Source organism: Oncorhynchus keta, chromosome 31 (assembly GCF_023373465.1).
Source record: "Oncorhynchus keta strain PuntledgeMale-10-30-2019 chromosome 31, Oket_V2, whole genome shotgun sequence".
Lineage (NCBI taxonomy): Eukaryota > Metazoa > Chordata > Actinopteri > Salmoniformes > Salmonidae > Oncorhynchus > Oncorhynchus keta.
Genome location: NC_068451.1, coordinates 23,887,359 through 23,908,347, shown reverse-complemented (window position 1 = coordinate 23,908,347; position 20,989 = coordinate 23,887,359). Strand labels below are relative to the sequence as shown.

The 20,989-nt window shown below is 43.3% G+C and overlaps 2 protein-coding genes across 7 annotated transcripts; one reads left to right on the top strand and one right to left on the bottom strand.

Annotated features, from left to right (window-relative positions):
• The first annotated feature begins 1,666 nt into the window (after positions 1 to 1,666).
• Positions 1,667 to 15,201, top strand: LOC118371289 (C-X-C chemokine receptor type 3-like). 5 transcript variants are annotated; one of them, XM_052490028.1, is made up of 4 exons: positions 1,667 to 4,475; positions 6,583 to 6,942; positions 7,427 to 8,111; positions 13,864 to 15,201. In XM_052490028.1, the coding sequence occupies exons 1-4, from the start codon at positions 4,389 to 4,391 to the stop codon at positions 13,944 to 13,946; spliced, it is 1,215 nt and encodes a 404-aa protein (XP_052345988.1). In that variant the 5' UTR covers positions 1,667 to 4,388; the 3' UTR covers positions 13,947 to 15,201. The 5 variants fall into 5 exon arrangements, with proteins under 5 accessions (XP_052345988.1, XP_052345987.1, XP_052345992.1 ...); XM_052490032.1 differs by lacking the exon at positions 13,864 to 15,201 and adding an exon at positions 5,223 to 5,862 and having other exon boundaries at positions 1,682 to 4,475; positions 6,587 to 6,942; positions 7,427 to 9,539; XM_052490030.1 differs by lacking the exon at positions 13,864 to 15,201 and adding an exon at positions 5,223 to 5,862 and having other exon boundaries at positions 1,684 to 4,475; positions 7,427 to 9,539.
• Positions 15,202 to 15,206: 5 nt separating this feature from the next.
• Positions 15,207 to 20,660, bottom strand: LOC118371286 (C-X-C chemokine receptor type 3-like). 2 transcript variants are annotated; one of them, XM_035756682.2, is made up of 3 exons: positions 20,355 to 20,660; positions 16,857 to 17,012; positions 15,207 to 16,674 (listed from the first exon to the last, which is right to left on the bottom strand). In XM_035756682.2, the coding sequence occupies exons 1-3, from the start codon at positions 20,355 to 20,357 to the stop codon at positions 15,940 to 15,942; spliced, it is 894 nt and encodes a 297-aa protein (XP_035612575.2). In that variant the 5' UTR covers positions 20,358 to 20,660; the 3' UTR covers positions 15,207 to 15,939. The 2 variants fall into 2 exon arrangements, with proteins under 2 accessions (XP_035612575.2, XP_035612573.2); XM_035756680.2 differs by having other exon boundaries at positions 16,857 to 17,255; positions 20,355 to 20,659.
• Between the last annotated feature and the right edge of the window lie 329 nt (positions 20,661 to 20,989).

The following is a 20,989-nucleotide window of genomic DNA, read 5'->3' as shown; positions in this document are numbered from 1 at the left end:
AGGACCAGCTGACATCATGTCAGTGATTCTCTCGTTAACACAGGTGTGAGTGTTGACGAGGACAAGGCTGGAGATCACTCTGTCATGCTGAGTGTGTTCGAATAACAGACTGGAAGCTTCAAAAGGAGGGTGGTGCTTGGAATCATTGTTCTTCCTCTGTCAATCATGGTTACCTGCAAGGAAACACGTGCCGTTATCATTGCTTTGCACTAAAAGGGCTTCACAGGCAAGGATATTGCTGCCAGTAAGATTGCACCTAAATCAACCATTTATCGGATCATCAAGAACTTCAAGGAGAGCAGTTCAATTGTTGTGAAGAAGGCTTCAGGGCGCCCAAGAAAGTCCAGCAAGCACCAGGACCGTCTCCTAAAGTTGATTCAGCTGCGGGATCGGGGCACTGCCAGTACAGAGCTTGCTCAGGAACGGCAGCAGTCAGGTGTGAGTGGATCTGCACGCACAGTGAGGCAAAGAATTTTGGAGGATGGCCCGGTGTCAAGAAGGGCAGCAAAGAAGTCACTTCTCTCCAGGAAAAACATCAGGGACAGACTGATATTCTGCAAAAGGTACGGGGATTGGACTGCTGAGGACCGGGGTACTGTCATTTTCTCTGATGAATCCCCTTTCCGATTGTTTGGGTCATCCTGAAAAAAGCTTGTCCGGAGAAGACAAGGTGAGTGCAACCATCAGTCCTGTGTCATGCCAACAGTAAAGAAGCCTAAGACCATTCATGTGTGGGGTTGCTTCTCAGCCAAGGGAGTGGGTTCACTCACAATTTTGCCCAAGAACACAGCCATGAATAAAGAATGGTACCAACACATCCTCCAAGAGAAACTTCCCCTAACCATCCAGGAACAGTTTGGTGATGAACAATGCCTTTTCCAGCATGATGGAGCACCTTGCCATGAGGTAAAAGTGATAACTAAGTGGCTTGGGGTCCAAAACATAGTAATTTTGGTCCATGGCCAGGAAACTCCCCAGACCTTAATCCCATTGAGAACTTGTGGTCAATCCTCAAGAGGCGAGTGGACAAACAAAACCCCATAAATTCTGACAAACTCCAAGCATTGAAGGCCCAGAAGTTAATTGACAGCATGCCAGGGCGGATTGCAGAGGTCTTGAAAAAGAAGTGTCAACACTGCAAATTCTGACTCGTTTCATCTAATTGTCAATAAAAGCCTTTGACACTTATGAAATGCTTGTAATTATACTTCTGTATTCCATAGTAACATCTGACAAAAATATCTAAAGACACTGAAGCAGCCAACTTCATCAGTATGTGCTTAAAGAAAATCATATCACAAATGACAGTGCCCACCAAATCTATGACAGTAGAGAATGAATTGTAAGCACCAAAGTGTGTGTCAAAATAAAATCTGAAAATGTCAGTTGTTGAAAATAATACTTCTATTTTCAATAGCAATTTATGATATATGCAGTTGAGGAATAGTCCATGTACCAACACTACATGTAGGACGGACATAAGACATTCCCACATACAGTATTTGATTAATTTTTTATTTCACCTTTATTCAACCAGGTAAGCCAGTTGAGAACAAGTTCTCATTTACAACTGCGACCTGGCCAAGATAAAGCAAAGCAGTGTGACACAAACAACAACACATGGAATAAACAAATGTACAGTCAATAACACAATACAAAAGTCTATATACAGTGTGTGCAAATTAAGTAAGATTAGGGAGGTAAGGCAATAAATAGGCCGTAGTGGCAAAATAATTACAATTTCGCAAATAAACACTGGAGTGAGATGTGCAGAAGATGAATGTGCAAATAGAGATACAGTGGTGCAAAGGAGCAAAAAAATAAATATATAAAAATAAATAACAATATGGGGATGAGGTAGTTGGATGGGCTATTTACAGATGGGCTACATACAGGTGCATGATCTGTTAGCTGCTCTGATAGCTGATGCTTAAAGATAGTGATGGAGATAAGAGTCTCCAGCTTCAGTGATTTTTGCAATTCGTTCCAGTCATTGGCAGCAGAGAACTGGAAGGAAAGGCAGCCAAAGGAGAAATTGGCTTTGGGTGAAAAATACCTGCTGGAACGTGTGCTACGGGTGGGTGCTGCTATGGTGACCAGTGAGCTGACATAAGGCGGGGCTTTACCTAGAAAGGACTTATAGATGACCTGGAGCCAGTGGGTTTGGCAACGAATATGAATCGAGGGCCAGCCAACGAGAGCATACAGGTCGCAGTGGTGGTTAGTATATGGGACTTTGGTGACAAAACGGATGGCACTGTGATAGACTGCATCCAAATTGCTGAGTAGAGTGTTGGAGGCTATTTTGTAAATGACATCGCCGAAGTCAAGGATCGGTAGGATAGTCAGTTTTATGAGGGTATGTTTGGCAGTATGAGTGAAGGATGCTTTGTTGCGAAATAGGAAGCTGATTCTAGATTTAATTTAGGATTGGAGATGCTTAATATGAGTCTGGAAGGAGAGTTTACAGTCTAACCAGACACCTAGGTATTTGTAGTTGTCCACATATTCTAAGTCAGAACCGTCCAGAGTAGTGATGCTAGGGGGGTGGCAGATGCGGGCAGTGATCGGTTGAAGAGCATGCATTTAGTTTTACTTGCATTTAAGAGCAGTTGGAGGCCACAGAAGGGGAGTTATATGGCATTGAAGCTCGTCTGGAGGGTTGTTAACACAGTGTCCAAAGAAGGGCCAGAAGTATACAGAATGGTGTCGGTTGCGTAGAGGTGGATCAGAGAATCACCAGCAGCAAGAGCGACATCATTGATATATACAGAGAAAAGAGTCGGCCCGAGAATTGAACCCTGTGGAACCCCCATAGAGACTGGCAGAGGTCCGGACAACAGGCCCTCCCATTTGACACACTGAACTCTGAGAAGTAGTTGGTGAACCAGGCGAGACAGTCATTTGAGAAACTGTTAAGGGATTTTTTTATCAATAATGACTAATTATGTATACATTTCAATCAGGATTGACTAATCAGAATACTATTATGTTACTGTATAAGATGTATGAATTGTATTTGAATCCTAGTACTGAATACAATGTGTGTAATTATAATCAAGAATTAGAACAATGACTGTCTGTTCCTTGGTAGAAACGAATGAACTTATCGTCAGACTGGCTAGAATGCTTATCTACACAGGAAGACCTTGGCTCGGTCATAAATTATCTAAATTGGTGGGAGACGATGTGGGAAGGCTTGAGAACTACACTGCCATTGTACCGGAGTGGAGAAGAGACGGGGCAGTTCGAAAACTAATGACGTCATTTTCAGTTTATGACCTGTGGTAAATTGTATCGTGTTCAGTACTCTCGAGAATAAACGCTAGTGCTTGATTTTGAGACTGGTCTCCGCCCATTTTAAGCAAATACGTTTCTTACAAACTTACAAACTATTACAAACTATTTATTTACTACTTACAAACTATTAATGTAAAACCATCTGAGATCAAAAAATATATATTTATGTATATACAAAAATAATTGACAAACTAAAGGGTGTGCAATTCTGAGCCTTGTTTGAAGTCACCAGGTCACATGACCAAGGAGCTATTGAAATTCTAAAATGTGTAAAATGCATGTAAAACCATGTGAGATAAAAATGGACATACTCAAGGGTGTGCAATGTGTAGGCCCACTGAGTGGACATTCTGAAACGTGCTTGAATTCACCAGATCACATGACCAAAGAGCTATTGAAATTCAACATTTTGAAAAATTCATGTAAAACCATTTGAGATGAAAATGGACAAACTACAGGGTGTGCAATGTGTGTCTATGCCATCGGGTTAGCTACAACCAATTTTGAAATTGTTAGGAGTAATGGTTAAAGAGCTATTGAATTTTGAAAATGTTGATTTGTCACTATGTTGCCGGTCCCTAACTGCTGTTGGTGGATGTAAGGAAAACTACAGGCGAATATCCGTCGAATATACAACCTGAAACTAACTTTACCTCGGTGCTAATATTGTGTCTTCAGATCAGAGAAGGAGGAGAGGAGATGAGATGAGATTTAGGGCAGGCGTTTTTAGTCTAAACTATTGAGATGGACTTGCTCCGCGAATTTATTATAACTGAAGCACTATTCTCGGGCCCGGATGTAGCACAACTACCACGGTTGAACGGTATGCAAACTAGAACTGTCTCCAACATGTATGTACAACAATATGTATAGCAGTGCCGCCTACCAATACAGAAGTGGATACAAGTTTCCCCCGAAGTAACCACAGCTGTTGATACCAGCAGTATATCTGCCAACCTGGTCTCAGAGCATTACGTATTAATCTGTATGTTCCGAAGCAGTCCATTTCGTACGATTTTTATTTATTTTATTTTTATTTAACCTTTATTTAACTAGGCAAGTCAGTTAAGAACAAATGTTTATTTACAATGATGGCCTACCTCGGCGCCACTTGTGCGCCGGTCTATGGGACTCCAAATCACGGCCGGATGATACTGTATGTTACGTTTTGTATGGTATGTATTCATTTGTGGATGTCCATCACCCATTTCTTATGATATGTTAACAATTGCAAATCCTATTATATGTTACGCATTTGCAAAACATACAATATGTTATGGATTTGCAAAAGTAAAATGTGTTCCGATTTTTAGCTATGTGGCTAGGTGGCTTACATTAGCTAGGAGGCTAACATTAGCTTATTGGCTAACGTTAGCTATGCTATGGGTTAGGGTTAAGGTTAAGGGAATGGTTACCTAAAAGGGCTAGGGTTAGGGTTAGCTAACATGCTAAGTAGTTGCAAAGTAGCTCAAAAGTAGTTAGCTAAAAGGCTAAATTTGTCCATGATGAGATTTGAATTCACAACCTTTGGGTTGCTAGACGTTTATGTTATAAGCCGATCTCAACCAACCACCATTACTTGAGTTTTTCCTTAAGTAGCCATCTGTTTTATCTAACCATACCAAACATAACATGTCATACACATTTCTGTGTCACGGTTCCGGATTTATATGTGTAACAGTATAACTTTAGACCGTCCCCTCGCCCGAACCAGGGACCCTCTGCACACATCAAAAACTGACACCCACGAAGCATCGTTACCCATCACTCCACAAAAGCTGCGGTCTTGCTCTGAGACTTCAAGGTCTCAGAGCAAGTAACGTCACCGATTGAAACGATATTTAGCACGCACAGTTAACTAAGCTAGCTGTTTCACATCCGTTACACTCACCCCCCTTTTGACCTTCCTCTTTTTTCCGCAGCAACCAGTGATCCAGGTCAACAGCATCAATGTAACAGTATAACTTTAAACCGTCCCCTCGCCCATACCCGGGCGCAAACCAGGGATCCTCTGCACACATCAACAACTGACACCCAGGAAGCATCGTTACCCATAGCTCCACAAAAGCCACACTACTTCAAGGTCTCAGAGCAAGTAACGTCACCGATTGAAACGCTATTTAGCGCGCACCGCTAACTAAGCTAGCCGTTTCACATCCGTTACATATGTACTATGTTAAGTCTTGTCTATGAGACCAGGTTGCAACACAACACCTTCTGACAAAATCCACTCTTGCCAGATCGTGACTATGTTTGCACTGCGCCCGCCAAGTACATGTTATTGACGGACAATCTGAAGCTGTGGTAGGCCGTTACCTCTCTAAAAGTCCTGCATCATCCCCGTGACATGCTTCACTTTTGTTTTGTGTGAACTGTTAGTTCAAGTTGTTCTCTCCTTCCTGCTCAGGGAATGCAGCCATTCAAATAAACTGTCTGTTATATACTAGCTTTTTATAGTGTAAGTCTCTCCCCCGTCTCTCCAATGCTACTGGGACTACTGAATGATCGGCTATTTTTATTTTTAGTTGAACCTTTATTTAACTACAGAACACGGTTTATGTGGTAAGTACATTTCTCATTTCAAACCCCTTCTACTGTCTATGTGTTTCCTCTTTTCTCTTCGTCTGTGGTCTTTGTCCTACACAAGTTCTCTTTACTCCGCGTATGTCTTTCATGTTTCGTGTGTTTGTGTGCATATGTCCGTGCACCCAATACCTCCACATTTCCAATGTTCTCTCTTTTTTGTCTCCCCCTCTCTCTTGCTTTCTCTCTGTCTCCCCCTCTCTCTTGCCATCTCCCACCAGTCTTTCTGGTTTAACGGAAAATCTGATAAGTATAGAATACCTACAGAGAGGTTAGAGAGTGTGGTTCGAGCACAACGAGACAAACTCTCCCATTTTGTGCCAATGGCACCAGTCAGATGGTCTGTAGTGCAGTGGACATCCCCCTTAAGGGGAACTGTACTTTCCGCTGTTACTATGCTGTGTGTAGTGTTGCCTCATCTGGTTACATGGAAATCATGTGAGCAGCGTGAATATAATATGTTCTGGCCCTTGTCAGATGAGACACTTCAGTGGATACTCTCTTTTTCACACCCACACAACCTGTCAGTTTTAGAGCAGAGGACCGGAGACTAAAGACAGATCTCTCTAGGTGTAACTTGGTGAAAGAGGAAATTGTTGTCCTCGCCAACACACATTCTGCTCGCATTGTTTTTGTCTTAAACCCAATAGATTGATCTGTACTACCCAAACGATAAACTGATTCTCGACTTCTCTACAGACAGACATGGATTTGGACCTGGGAGGGATATTTCTAGAGAATAGCACCTATAACTACGATGGGGACTATGTTTATAAAGAGGAATGCTCCCCTGAAGATGGCGTTGGAGTGCGTTTTGGCACGGTGTTCCTCCCAATGCTCTACTCCCTGATGCTGGTCCTGGGGCTAGTGGGTAACGTGCTGGTCCTGGTGGTTCTGGTCCAGAGGAGGCGGAGCTGGAGCGTGATGGACACCTTCATCCTGCACCTGGGCTTGGCCGATACCCTGCTGCTGGTCACCCTGCCCCTCTGGGCTGCGCAGGCAGCTGAGGAATGGAGCTTCGGGACCCCCCTCTGCAAGATCACTGGAGCCATGTTCACAGTAAGGACTTGTGGGGGGTAGGGGGGACTGGTCTAGCAAGTGTATATACCTGTATGAACACATAAACTGGGGGTTGGGGATGGGGAGAGGGGGTAAAGGATTTGGACTAGTGTGGAGTAGTGTGGTATATATGATGGGGGGTTCTAGTGCTGTGAAATCCGAGGGCTGGCTAGTGTACGGGAGGAAGGGTTTATGCATCCTATTATTCTGCTAAGTCATCGGATACACTTTCAATGCATCATTCAATCCAGATCAGGGTTAATGTACTCTTAAGGGGCTCTTCCTCTGAGTCCAATAATAAACTGTCGATATTTCTTTGAAAAGAGAAAGTACAGAGGAGGAACACAGTTGTTTCATCTTAATGTTCATTCCAGCTAAGAACTTTCTCGAGTTTATCTCTCTCTCTCTCTCTCTCTCTCTCTCTCTCTCTCTCTCTCTCTCTCTCTCTCTCTCTCTCTCTCTCTCTCTCTCTCTCTCTCCTCAGATCAACTTTTACTGTAGCATCTTCCTGCTGGCCTGCATCATTCTGGATCGCTACCTGTTGGTGGTCCACGCAGTCCAGATGTACTCTCGCAGGAAGCCCTGGATGGTGCAGGCCAGCTGCCTGTCCGTGTGGCTCCTCTCCATCTTCCTCTCCATCCCAGACTGGCACTTCCTGGAGTCTGTGAGGGACACCAGACAAGACAAACAGAAGTGTGTCCACAATTACCCGTCTCTCTCCCAGTCTGGGTTTGACTGGCGTCTGGCCTCCCGCCTGCTCTACCATACAGTGGGCTTCCTCCTCCCCTCTGCCGTGCTGCTCTTCTGCTACTCCTGCATCCTGCTGCAGCTGCAGCGTGGCTCCCAGGGCCTCCAGAAGCAGAGGGCCGTCCGGGTCATCCTGGCCCTGGTGCTGGTCTTCTTCCTCTGCTGGACGCCCTACAACATCACCTTAATGGTGGACACCTTTCAGGGGAGGCCTGGGGAGCCTGTTTCTGGGTCCTGTGAGAACGGGAGGACAGCTCTGGAGAACAGTCTGGTGGTTACGTTCGCTCTAGCCTGCCTGCACGCTTGCCTCAACCCAGTGCTCCATCTCGGACTGTGTAGAAACTTCCGGCGACGCGTGCTGGATATGGTGAGGTGTGTTGAGGGGGTGCAGAACGATCCGAAACTCTCACTATGGGATTCAGGTGTGGTTGAAGACTCACCTGACCAAGCAGAGGAGATGGGGACGTTGAACCCAATGACAACCATGGGACAGGTACAGTCCACCCAGAGCTGATGGGTAGGAAGAGGATCCTAATGACTAATATAGTATGTCTTCCTGCCTTGAGGGGAAGTTGTATGGGTCTGGGGACTGGTGGATGACCGTAACCTGGGTCATGGGACTGGGGGCTGGTGGATGACCGTAACCTGGGTCATGGGTCTGGGGGATGGTGGATGACCGTAACCTGGGTCATGGGTCTGGGGGCTGGTGGATGACCTTAACTTGGTTCATGAGAGAAAGACATGCATAGTAGAAAGCCCCTTATGTGGACTGCTTTCTTTGAATTGCACTTTAATGGATAACGCTCAAACTAAATGTATATTTGTATAAAGTCAGTGGGTTGTCTGATCTTCACATTTTGTTTTACCTATCGATGTCGTCCGGCTCTGTAGAATCTGTTGGAAAGATTCATGCATTAATTATTCAAACCTATATCTATTGTATTATTATTTTTACAGAGCACTTCACTGAATGTAATGGATTTTAGAGTAAACGATGTTTTCAGCAGACACATACATCATACATTTAGATTTTTACACTCCCCTACATATTTATTTGGAATGTGAAGCTAAAACATTTTATTTGGCTCTATACTCCAGCATTTTGGATTTGAAATCAAATGTTTTGTATTAGGCGATGGTACAGCATGTCACCTTTTATTTGAGGGTGTTTTCATACCTACTTGTTTTACTGTTTAGAAATGAATGCACTTTATGTATCTAGTCCCCCTATTAGAAGGTGTCATAAGTATTTGGACCAATTCACTTTAGTGTGTTAAATTTACGTAGTCAAAAGTTGAGTATTTGGTCCCATAATTCTAGGACGCAATGACTACATCAAGCATGTGACTCTACAAACTTGTTGGATGCGTTTGCAGTTTGTTTTAGTTGTGTTTCAGATTATTCTGTGCCGAATATAAATTAATGGTAAATATTGTATTGTGTCATTTTGGAGTCACTTTTATTATAAATAATAATAAAATATGTTTTCTTCTATATTAAAATGGCTACCATGATTACGGATAATTCTGAATCAATCATGATTAATGATGAGTAAGACAGTTACAGATGCACAAAGATCATGCCCCCCAAGACATGCTAACCTCTCGCCATTACCAATAACAGGGGAGCATAGGATTTTCTTAGGAATATGATATTTATATATCTGTAACTTTCTCACTCAATATTATTCACGATTCATTCATAATTATCTGTATGAAGAAATCCCAACATTTTCTCACAGAATATTACATTTTTAGTAGGACTTGTATATAATAATATTATTATTATTATTACTTGTATATGTTACTGTCCTATTGTGTAACTATAATGTTATATTAAACAAGTATATCCTGTTATTGTATTATTCCATTACTGTGTATAATTAATGAATGAGAGTATTTTTACCTTTTTACAACAATTGTTTCACTTTTGATATCCTCAAGTCGGTGTCACAATATCCTGTAAATTGACCCACTCTGGGGAAGCCCGATGTTGTTTTTCCCCTTTCTTTTGACTGGTTTTAACGTGTCTGACAGCAGCATGAGACAGGGTTTCCCACTCCGTCCCAGGCATCCTTGAGTTAATTTCTTTGTTGCAACAGGCTGTTTAGGCCTTTGGCAGGCCTGATGACACACACAGCCATGGTTAGTGACATCATTGGTCAGATGTGGTGGGAGAGGGAGACAGTAATATTCCTCTTTGTGACCTGTTCTCTTTTCACGGGTCTGTGTCCTCAATATCCGCCTGAATACACCACTGTTTGTTTTACTAAGAGAGGACTGTAGTAGGCATTGTCAACCAGGTGAAACTGTGGGAGAAGGTAAGATAAGAGCAAACCGAAATGAAGGAGGTGGGGAGAGATGGAGAAGGAGATATACTGCTCGTATCAGCAGCTGCGGTTACCTCCAGGGAAATGTTTATCCACTTCTGTATTGTTAGGCACTGGTCTTTTTCATATGAGAGCCAAGGTCCAAACAAGAGGTGTTGGAGACTTCTAGTTTGCATGCATATTCTAGGCTACACCAGCAGCAGTTGTGCTACACTGCGCCTGACAGAATAGTGCTTCAGTTATATTAAATTCGTGGTGCATGTCCATCTCAATAGTTTAGAATAAGGACACCTCCTGCTCTAATCTCATCTCCTTTCCTCCTTCACTGATCTGAAGACACAAGATTAGCTTACAAAAAGCAACATGGTTATGTATACATACAGTACATATCTTATGGCCCAACCCGGTCCCAGACCATTTCGTATTACTCTGTATTTAAATCTGGGACGCTCAATTTATTATGATATGTTACATTTAGTATGGTATGTATTAACATGTGGATGTCCATCGCACATTTAGTGAGATATGTTACAAATTAAAATTGCTATATTGTTATGAATTTGAAAAATGTAAAATATGTTACGAATCTGCAAAATGTTTACATTATGAATTTGCAAAATGTAAAATATATTATGAATTTGCTAAATGTATGATGTGTTACGAATTCTAGCTAGGTGGCTAATGTTAGCTAGCTTGCCCTTTCTTAGCTAGGCTTGAGGTTAGGGTTAAGTTTAGGAGTTAGATTAAAGGGTTAAGGTTAGGGGAAGGGTTAGCTAAAAAGGCTATGGTTAGGGGAAGCGTTAGCTAACATGCTAAGTAGTTGCAATGTAGTTTAAAAGTAGTATGTATTTGAAAAGTTGCTAATTAACTCAAATGCTACATTTGTCCATGATGTGATTTGAATTCACAACCTTTGGGTTGCTAGACGTTCCCATTATACACCAACCCCGACCAACCACCATACTTTCATTGTTTCCTTAAGTAACCATCTGTCTTATGTTACCATCCCAAATATAACATATGATACTAAATTAAGTGTCCTGGATCCGGATTTACGTTTACTATGTTAAGTCTTGTCTATGAGACCAGGCTGCAACATCGACACAATACATTCTGACAAATCCACTCTCACCGGCTCGCGATCGTGTTCACACTGCGCACATCACTGCTTTTGTTAGCGTAAGCCCTGCCAAGTACGTGTTATTGACGGACAACCAGCAGCTGAGGTATGCATTACCTCTCTTCTGTAAAGTTCCAAAAATACTGGCGCTGGTTCTCTGGGTGTGTGACATGTGTACTGTACATCTCTGCTTACCGTGAGAGTAGAGGACTGAAATGACTATACTTCCTATCTTCTAAAAGTCCTGCATCCCCTTGACCTCCTTCACTTTTGTTTTGTGTGAACTGTTAGTTCAATTTGTCCTCTCTCTTTCCTGCTCAGGGAATGCAGCCATTCAAACAAACTGTCTGTTCTCTACTTATAGTGTAAGCAAACAGAGCAGTGTTTGTCTCCAGTCTCTGCAATGCTACTGGGACTACTGAATGATCGGCTATTTTTATTTTAAATTGAACCTTTATTTATATATATAGAACACGGCTTACGTGGTAAGTATTTTTCTCATTTCAACCCCCCTCTACTGTCTATGTGTTTTCTCTTTTCTCCTCGTCTGTGGTCTTTGTCCTTCACAAGTTCTCTTTACTCAGCTTATGTCTTTCATGCTATTTGAATTCCTGTGTGTGCTTGTCCATATGTCTGTGCATCCACATTTCCCAGGACAAGTCTTCTCTCTCTCTGTCTCTCTTGCTTTCTCTCTGTCTCCCCCTCTCTCTTGCCATCTCTCACCAGTCTTTCTGGTTTAACAGAAAAACTGATAAGTATAGAATACCTACAGAGAGCTTAGAGAGTGTGGTTAGAGCACAACGAGACAAGCTCCCATAGTGTGTCAATGGCACCAGTCAGATGGTCTGTAGTGCAGTGGACATCCCCCTTAAGGGGAACTGTACTTTCCTCTCTTACTATGCTGTGTGTGGTGTTGCCTAGTCTGGTTACATGGAAATCATGTGAGCAGCGTGAATATAATATGTTCTGGCCCTTGTCAGATGAGACACTTCAGTGGATACTCTCTTTTTCACACCCACACAACCTGTCAGTTTTAGAGCAGAGGACCGGATACTAAAGACTGATCTCTCTAGGTGTAACTTGGTGTAAGAGGAAATTGTTGTCCTCGCCAACACACATTCTGCTCGCATTGTTTTTGTCTTAAACCCAATAGATTGATCTGTACTACCCAAACGATAAACTGATTCTCGACTTCTCTACAGACAGACAGACATGGATTTGGACCTGGGAGGGATATTCCTAGAGAATAGCACCTATAACTACGATGGGGACTATGTTTATAAAGAGGAATGCTCCCCTGAAGATGGCGTTGGAGTGCGTTTTGGCACAGTGTTCCTCCCAATGCTCTACTCCCTGATGCTGGTCCTGGAGCTAGTGGGTAACGTGCTGGTCCTGGTGGTTCTGGTCCAGAGGAGGCGGAGCTGGAGCGTGATGGACACCTTCATCCTGCACCTGGGCTTGGCCGACACCCTGCTGCTGGTCACCCTGCCCCTCTGGGCTGTTCAGGCCACTGGGGAATGGAGCTTCGGGACACCCCTCTACAAGATCACTGGAGCCATGTTCACAGTAAGGACTTGTGGGGGGTAGAGGGGGGACTGGTCTAGCAAGTGTATATACCTGTATGAACACATAAACTGGGGGTTGGGGATGGGGAGAGGGGGTAAAAAATTTGGACTAGTGTGGAGTAGTGTGGTATATATGATGGGGGGTTCTAGTGCTGTGAAATCCGAGGGCTGGCTAGTGTACGGGAGGAAGGGTTTATGCATCCTATTATTCTGCTAAGTCATCGGATACACTTTCAATACATCATTCAATCCAGATCAGGGTTAATGTACTCTTAAGGGGCTCTTCCTCTGAGTCCAATAATAAACTGTCAACATTTCTGGGAAAATAGGAAGTACCGAAGAGGAACACAGCTGTTTCATCTTAATGTTCAATCCAGCTAAGAGCTTTCTCAAGTTTATGTCTCTCTATTCTCTCTCTCTCTCTCTCTCTCTCTCTCTCTCTCTCTCTCTCTCTCTCTCTCTCTCTCTCTCTCTCTCTCTCTCTCAGATCAACTTTTACTGTAGCATCTTCCTGCTGGCCTGAATCAGTCTGGACCGCTACCTGTCCGTGGTCCACGCAGTCCAGATGTACTCTTGCAGGAAGCCCTGGATGGTGCAGGCCAGCTGCCTGTCCGTGTGGCTCCTCTCCATCCCAGACTGGCACTTCCTGGAGTCTGTGAGGGACACCAGACAAGACAAACAGGAGTGTGTCCACAACTACCCGTCTCTCTCCCAGTCTGGGTTTGACTGGCGTCTGGCCTCCCGCCTGCTCTACCATACAGTGGGCTTCCTCCTCCCCTCTGCCGTGCTGCTCTTCTGCTACTCCTGCATCCTGCTGCAGCTGCAGCGTGGATCCCAGGGCCTCCAGAAGCAGAGGGCCGTCCGGGTCATCCTGGCCCTGGTGCTGGTCTTCTTCCTCTGCTGGACGCCCTACAACATCACCCTAATGGTGGACACCTTTCAGGGGAGGCCTGGGGAGCCTGTTTCTGTGTCCTGTGAGAACGGGAGGACAGCTGTGGAGAACAGTCTGGTGGTTACGTTCGCTCTAGCCTGCCTGCACGCTTGCCTCAACCCAGTGCTCCATCTCAGACTGTGTAGAAACTTCCGGCGACGCGTGCTGGATATGGTGAGGTGTGTTGAGGGGGTGCAGAACGATCCGAAACTCTCACTATGGGATTCAGGTGTGTTTGAAGACTCACCTGACCAAGCAGAGGAGATGGGGACGTTGAACCCAATGACAACCATGGGCAGGTATGATGACTGATGACACACACAGCCATGGTTAATCGATATCCATCTGAATACTCCACTATTTATTTTACTAAGAGACGACTGTAGTGGGCATTGTCAACCAGGTCACACTGTGGGAGAAGGCAAGATAAGAGAAAACAGAAAAGAAGGAGGTGTAGAGAGAGGGTGGGGAGAGATATAGAGAAATAGAGATGTTTTTAGGGTTGCATGGTTTGTGACGCACTAATCCTTTGTTTTCAATGCTAAACATTGACATACAAGTCAATAATAGTATTTTAAATACAATGGGCTATTTTTGACCAGATTATGTAAATGAGTTGTAAAAGAATATCCTGAAACTGTCAAGTTTGGACACACCTACTCATTCAAAGGTTTTTCTAAATGTGTTATAATTGTCTACATTGTAGAATAATAGTGAATAGACCAAAACTATGAAATAGCACATATGGAATCATGTAGTAAGCAAAAAAGTGTTAAACTAATCAAAATGTCATAGTTTTGAAGTCTTCGCTATTATTATTCTACAATGTATAAAATAGTATAAATATAGAAAAACCCTTGATTGAGTAGGTGTGTACACACGTTGTACTGGTACTGTATATATATGTGATACAGAACACATTTGACATGGAATGGTACAGAAGAACTGACATGGAATATTCATGACAGAACTTAACCCTATTTGTATTTTGGTTAAGCTGAATGTCTGGTTTCCAATTTTTTTAGCACAAAACACAATTTTAACCACTTTTCCTCCTTCCTGTTTTCAAATATGACCATACATGTTTTGGTTTTGTTTCACTGTGTGATATTTCACCACTTGTTTTCTATGATATTGGGTAATTATGTTATCTTTTTGCAGACACTCTTTTCCGGAGGAATTAGGGTTATGTGCCTTGCTCAAGGGTACATCTGACAATTTTTTTTTTAACCTAGTCTCCACAGAGATTCAAACCAGCGACCTTCCGGTTACCAGTGCAACACTCTTAACTGCTAGGCTACCAGCAGGCCTACAGTGTTGTGTTTAGTGAGGTGAAATGTTCAGAATGTTTATAGATAGAAATGTAATGTATAGAGCTGACACAATTCCCCATTCTACATGCCAGACAATCATACATGTTTCTGATTGTTCTTTGATGTTCAATCATCCTGAACAGGCCCTTGTTGGTGATGTGGCTAAATCTCTGCTGATCTGAGTCTGGCTTCCTCTAGGGGTTTTGTTTTTGGTGTACAGACATCTATTAACCAACCATTAAAAGACAGAGATTCTGAATGATAGTATAAAGAATTCAACTTTATTCAGTATTTCACTATGGTTCCTTGAAATTGTAACCTGTCATAGGATACTGTGCATTTTTGTTACGAAAAAATATACATCAAATCATTGCATGTGTCAGTAATAACAAATGCATTAACTATAACAGAGCACATATGCCAATTATCATTTAATAACAAAACATAAAGCAGGTAAGTAAAATGATAAATGACAAGCTTAAAACTCATAAGATATTGTTCATACATAATTTTGTAATCATTTTATTATTTTTTAGTATGTACAAGTTATTTACTTATGTGTAACTTCATTATAGGCCCCATTATTAACAAAGAGTTTATTTAATAGGCAATCATTTGTTTTCTGAGTGTGCTCTATTGGGAAAAGATGATGGTGAAACACGGCGGATCTAACAACCTTTCCTCCAGTCCAAATCTGCTGGAGGGGAAGTTGGAGTAGGCTAAAGGTCACATTGATAATCCACTTATTGAGTCAACGACAACTCAAGAGCAACAGGATAGAGCAGTGTTTCCTAAACTCGGTCCTCGGGATACCAAGGGGTGCACGTTTTGGTTTTTGCCCTAACGCTACACAGCTGATTCACATTATCATAGCTTGACGATTAGCTGATTATTTGTATCAGATGTGTAGTGCTAGGGTAAAAAACAAAACATGCACCATTTGGGGTCCGTAGGACATAGTTTGGGAGACCTTGGGATAGAGAGATAAGTCCTTAATAGATGGCAGAGGTGTGGGAGGTGTCTCCAGACTCAGACCACATGGAGCTCCTCCGGCTGGCAGTCTGCAGCCTGACTCCACTCTTGAGCTTGCAGCCCAGGGACCTCAGCATGTCCAGCAGGTGGTGCCGGAACTTCACCCCCACAAAGGAGTAGAGCACAGGGTTGAGGCTGCAGTGCAGGTAGCCCAGAGAGGAGGTGGCCGTCAGGGAGATGTCCAGGGCTTTATGGCTCTCGCAGTTGACCTCCAGGGTGTTGTTGGAGTAGAGGGTGTCCACCATTAGGGTGATGTTGTAGGGCGTCCAGCAGAGGAAGAAGACCAGCACCAGGGCCAGGATGACCCGGACAGCCCTCTGCTTCTGGAGGCCCTGGGAGCCGCGCTGCAGCCGCAGCAGGATGCAGGAGTAGCAGAAGAGCAGCACGGCAGAGGGGAGGAGGAAGCCCACTGTATGGTAGAGCAGGCGGGAGGCCAGGCGCCAGTCAAACCCAGACTGGGAGAGAGACGGGTAGTTGTGGACACACTCTTGTTTGTCTCGTCTGGTGTCCATCACAGACTCCAGGAAGTGCCAGTCGGGGATGGAGAGGAGTATGGAGAGGAGCCACACGGACAGGCAGCTGGCCTGCACCATCCAGGGCTTCCTGCGAGAGTACATCTGAACTGCGTGGACCACAGACAGGTAGCGGTCCAGACTGATGCAGGCCAGCAGGAAGATGCCACAGTAAAAGTTGATCTGAGACAGAGACACCGAGACAGAGGGAAACATGACTGTTATACAACTTTTACAAGGTTCAGACAAAGACTACTGCTGTAATTGGGTATCTTGATAACAATTTTGTTGCAGTTTTTTATGTGTTATTACAGAGACGTATACTCTTGCTTCCCAGACCAGCCCCTCCCCTCCACCCCCCTTACTGTGAATATGGCTCCAGTGATCTTGCAGAGGGGGGTCCCGAAGCTCCATTCCTCAGCTGCCTGCGCAGCCCAGAGGGGCAGGGTGAGGAGTAGCAGGATGTCAGCCACACAGAGGTGCAGGATGAAGGTGTCTGTCACGCTCCAGCCACGCCTCCTCTGGACCAGAACCAACAGGACCAACCCGTTACCCAGCAGCCCCAGAACCAGTGTCAGGGAGTAGAACACGGGCAGGCACACAGCATCAAAACTCATACCCTCCTCCAAGCTGCACACCTCCCCAGTTGAACAGCATGTGTCACTGGAATCGGTGTAGTTACTAAACTCATTGTCATCATAATATTCGAGGTCACTGACAGATATTTTAATTGTAAATTTCTCACCATTGGCCATGAGAGAATCCTGTAAAGTAAAGGAATAAATTCAGTTTTACATTAGGTTTGACTTATACTTCACGGTAAGTGAGTAAAATACAATGTCAGAAAAAGTGCCAAAAGTATTGTTTTTCCTGGAGTGTTTCACCAGTAGGATTTATGTGGCTTTAGTATGATATATGTGTGAGTTAGTGCTTACAAAAAGACGCCATTACTATGGAAGAGACAAAGTAAGAACAGCAGAGGGAGCACCCCGCCATCCACATCGACGGGACAGTAGGGGAGAAGGTGGTAAGTTTAAAGTTCCTCGGCATACACGTCACGGACAAACTGAAATGGTCCACCCACACAGACAGCGTGGTGAAGAAGGCGCAGCAGCGGGAAATTAATGGGGAAAGAATGGGGTTTTGGGATAAACGCCAAAAATAAGGTACATCTACTGAAGAAGGAGGCTGAAGAAACTTTTACAGATGCACAATCGAGGGCATCCTGTCGGGCTTTATCACCGCCTGGTACGGAAATTGCACCGCCCTCAACCACAAGGCTCTCCAGAGGTTAGTGCGGTCTTCACAAAGCATCACCGGGAGCAAACTACCTGCCCTCCAGGACACCGACAGCATCCGATGTCACAGGAAGGCCAAAATGATCATCAAGGACAACAACCACCCGAGCCACTGCCTGTTCACCCCGCTATCATCCAGAAGGCGAGGTCAGTACAGGTGCATCAAAGCTGGGACCGAGAGGCTGAAAAACAGCTTCTATCTCAGCCATCACTGAGATAGCCATCACTAACACAGAGAGGCTGCTGCCAACATACAGACTCAAATCTCTGTCCACTTAAATAAACAGACTTAACAAATGGATCACTAGTCACTATAAATAACGGCACTTTCATCATGTTTACATATCCTACATTACTCATCTCATATGTATATACTGCAACGACCCTGGGGTTATAAGACTGCTTTTGCACAGGCGATAGCGCGCCGGACCTCGGGCAAGAAGGTCGAGGGTTCGAGAGCTGCTCCCTGCTGTTTCATTGCATTGGTGTCAGAAGTGATCGGACCTTGCATCCACGACAGTGCGTGTGCTTGGCCGGTGAGCGCGTTCCTGTAAGACGTAGAGTCACAAGCTAGCGCGAGGACGCGCTCTTTGAAAGGAGGGAGTAGTGTAACGAACTTGGGTTTATAAGCGCATGCATTTCTGGCACAGTCAATAGCTCACCGGACCACGAGCTCGAAGGTCGAGGATTCGAGACCTGCTCCCTACTGTTTCATTACAATGCTGTATTCTACACCGTGTGTGTATTTGTGTGTATAAGGTCGTTGTTGTGAATTTGTTAGATTACTTGCTAGATATTACTGCATAGTCGGAACTACAAGAGCAAGCATTAACATTGCATGTGACCAATACAATTTGACTTGATTTGAACACCACCAAAACAACAGCTAGGTGTCACTATCACTCGTTAACACTTGATCTGATTGCCTTGCAGTGAATTTACACATAACACGATCATTTGCATAGCCACGATGTTGGAGATGAAACTACAGAAAGCCATTCATATCCAATGGAAGAGAAGCAAAGTGGGCAGCTTTCCCAAACTTTGGTTCCGCCCTGTTCAGACTCCACCATCCATGCTTCGCCCTCATTTTGGTGCTAGCAAGCAGGCCAGGTAGTGCTAGGTATCAACAGCCATTATAGTGCATTTCCACATAACACAAACGGAGCCCCATACATTTTCAATAAAGGGAAGTGGGCGAGGGGACCGTTGGGCGATGCAAGCATGGATGGTGGAGTCTGAACAGGGCAGAACCAAAGTTTGGGAAAGCTGCCCACTTTGTTTCTCTTCCATTGGATATGAATGGCTTTCTGTAGTTTCATCTCCAACATCGTCTTCAGTTAACCCTATCAGTCCAGAGATCCCAACAAAAATGGACTTTTATCTGCATGTCCAGCCCTTATATTTTGCCTCACAATGAAATGTTTTAAGATTTCATTTTCAGGACAACCAGGGCTGTAAGTACAACACAAAACTATTTGACATAAACAATTACACAAACACATGTTTAAACTCTGCTAAAGCAAAAAATAAAAAAACATGAAAAATGAATGTATATGAATGCTGTAAGTACAGAATGTTTGCTGGGAATTTAATATCCAACTCGTCAGTGACAACTGTGTGGAGTTCAAAGTTGTCACAGCAACTATGTTAGCTTATTAGCGTATTATAGACACTATGTCCTGGGATTCACTATGATCTTCTATGTAGAAGAACCCCTTCTGTTTTAACGACTCTTGTGTAGCTTGTGAGCGTCATAGAGCAAAACATGTTACATGTGTGTGTTTGTGAGAGTTTCAGTTTTTCATAGATAGCTTTTACATAAATTTTTGTAAAAAGACCAGGGATCCACCCATGTCTCACAAATGCCACTCAACCCTTGTTAATGGTTGGTATCTATCCACAAACAAATCTAATGGTACAACCCAGAAGTCTGTAACTCACACAATGTTTAAAAGGGGTTAGATGTCCAAAACATACTATGAGAAGGAAGGAGAATATAGTCACAATATTTTCAGATGCACCCCAATAATGCAACTGTGAGTCAAAATATTGGTGCTGTATTGTGGAACATCTGAACATCTTAACAAAATGTGTGGATACTGTCTTTCTTTTCACACATATTCTATACCCTGCACTGCACCTGTGAAACATGCTAAATGCGATGTGGGGACACTAAAGCCCTATCGGAGTTGTCAAATGTCAATAATTTATGGGTTTTGGTATCATAACATCATCTGTCGAGATTCTGTCATTTCAGACAATTCAATTTGACTTATTCAAAGACCCTTCACACTTACAATTAATGTTAAGGTGCTTTTCTTAGGTCTGACTCAAATTTAGAACATTTTTTCAGTGCATTTAAATAATTGAAAGCCTATTGTTATTAACAATGTGCATTGTGACAAGTAATATAAAATAGTTTATATTACCATTATTTTTTTTTAAATAAATAGACAAATAAAATAAACCTGTACCCATTGGTACAAAATCAATGTTGTTATTCAATATGATAGTGATTATTCTGTATATGCAGTTGAAATATGTGTGTATAGGGACACTTACCATGCCTTTGAATGGTATTGATGCAGTCTGTCAATCAGTTTCCACAGAGATGATGGGCTGGCGCTGTTGTGAGCATGATGTCAAACAGAACTGCTATGTTCAGTAAATGGGGAGGATCCAAGAGAGAGGAAATATGTAATACTTCTACAGGCCCAATGTTGATCACTGATTTGTATCAGATTTATCTGCGAATGAGCATTAATTTGTATTCATTATATTCCATATGCCTTGTTTTCCTGTTGTTTGTAACAACAGGAAAACAGGAAGAAAATAAACGCTGTTGGCTTGCACATTCTAACACAAAGGTGAAGAATGATAAGATATGATAAGATCCTGTGCTGAGGTTGGCACAATTAACCACAGTCACACTGAACAGACTCCACCTAACCCAGAGTGTGAATTACGGGGGACTACACCCCCTGAATGAGAGATAAGCAGCCTTAAATTCAACAAAAGTCAAACTTTGGGAGGTCTCTAAGTAATTACAGCTAATTTAACCATTGTCCAATTTGTTTAAGATGCCATTTTGGACTGCTACAGTGGTAAATATGAACATCTAATCTTATTCCAAATGAAACGAACATTCCCAACTCGCTGTCATCGTTTTAACATTGTTTTTCCCGTGTAGTTGCATT

Coding starts and splice junctions, on each gene's coding strand:
- LOC118371286 (XM_035756680.2), bottom strand. Junction 16,675..16,856: donor TCACTGGAGCCATATTCACA/GTAAGGGGGGTG, acceptor TCTCTGTCTCAG/ATCAACTTTTACTGTGGCAT.
- LOC118371289 (XM_052490027.1), top strand. CDS start 4,389: ATGATGGCCTACCTCGGCGCCACTTGTGCGCCGGTCTATGGGACTCCA. Junction 4,476..6,582: donor TGTATGTTACGTTTTGTATG/GTATGTATTCAT, acceptor ACTTCTCTACAG/ACAGACATGGATTTGGACCT. Junction 6,943..7,426: donor TCACTGGAGCCATGTTCACA/GTAAGGACTTGT, acceptor CTCTCTCCTCAG/ATCAACTTTTACTGTAGCAT.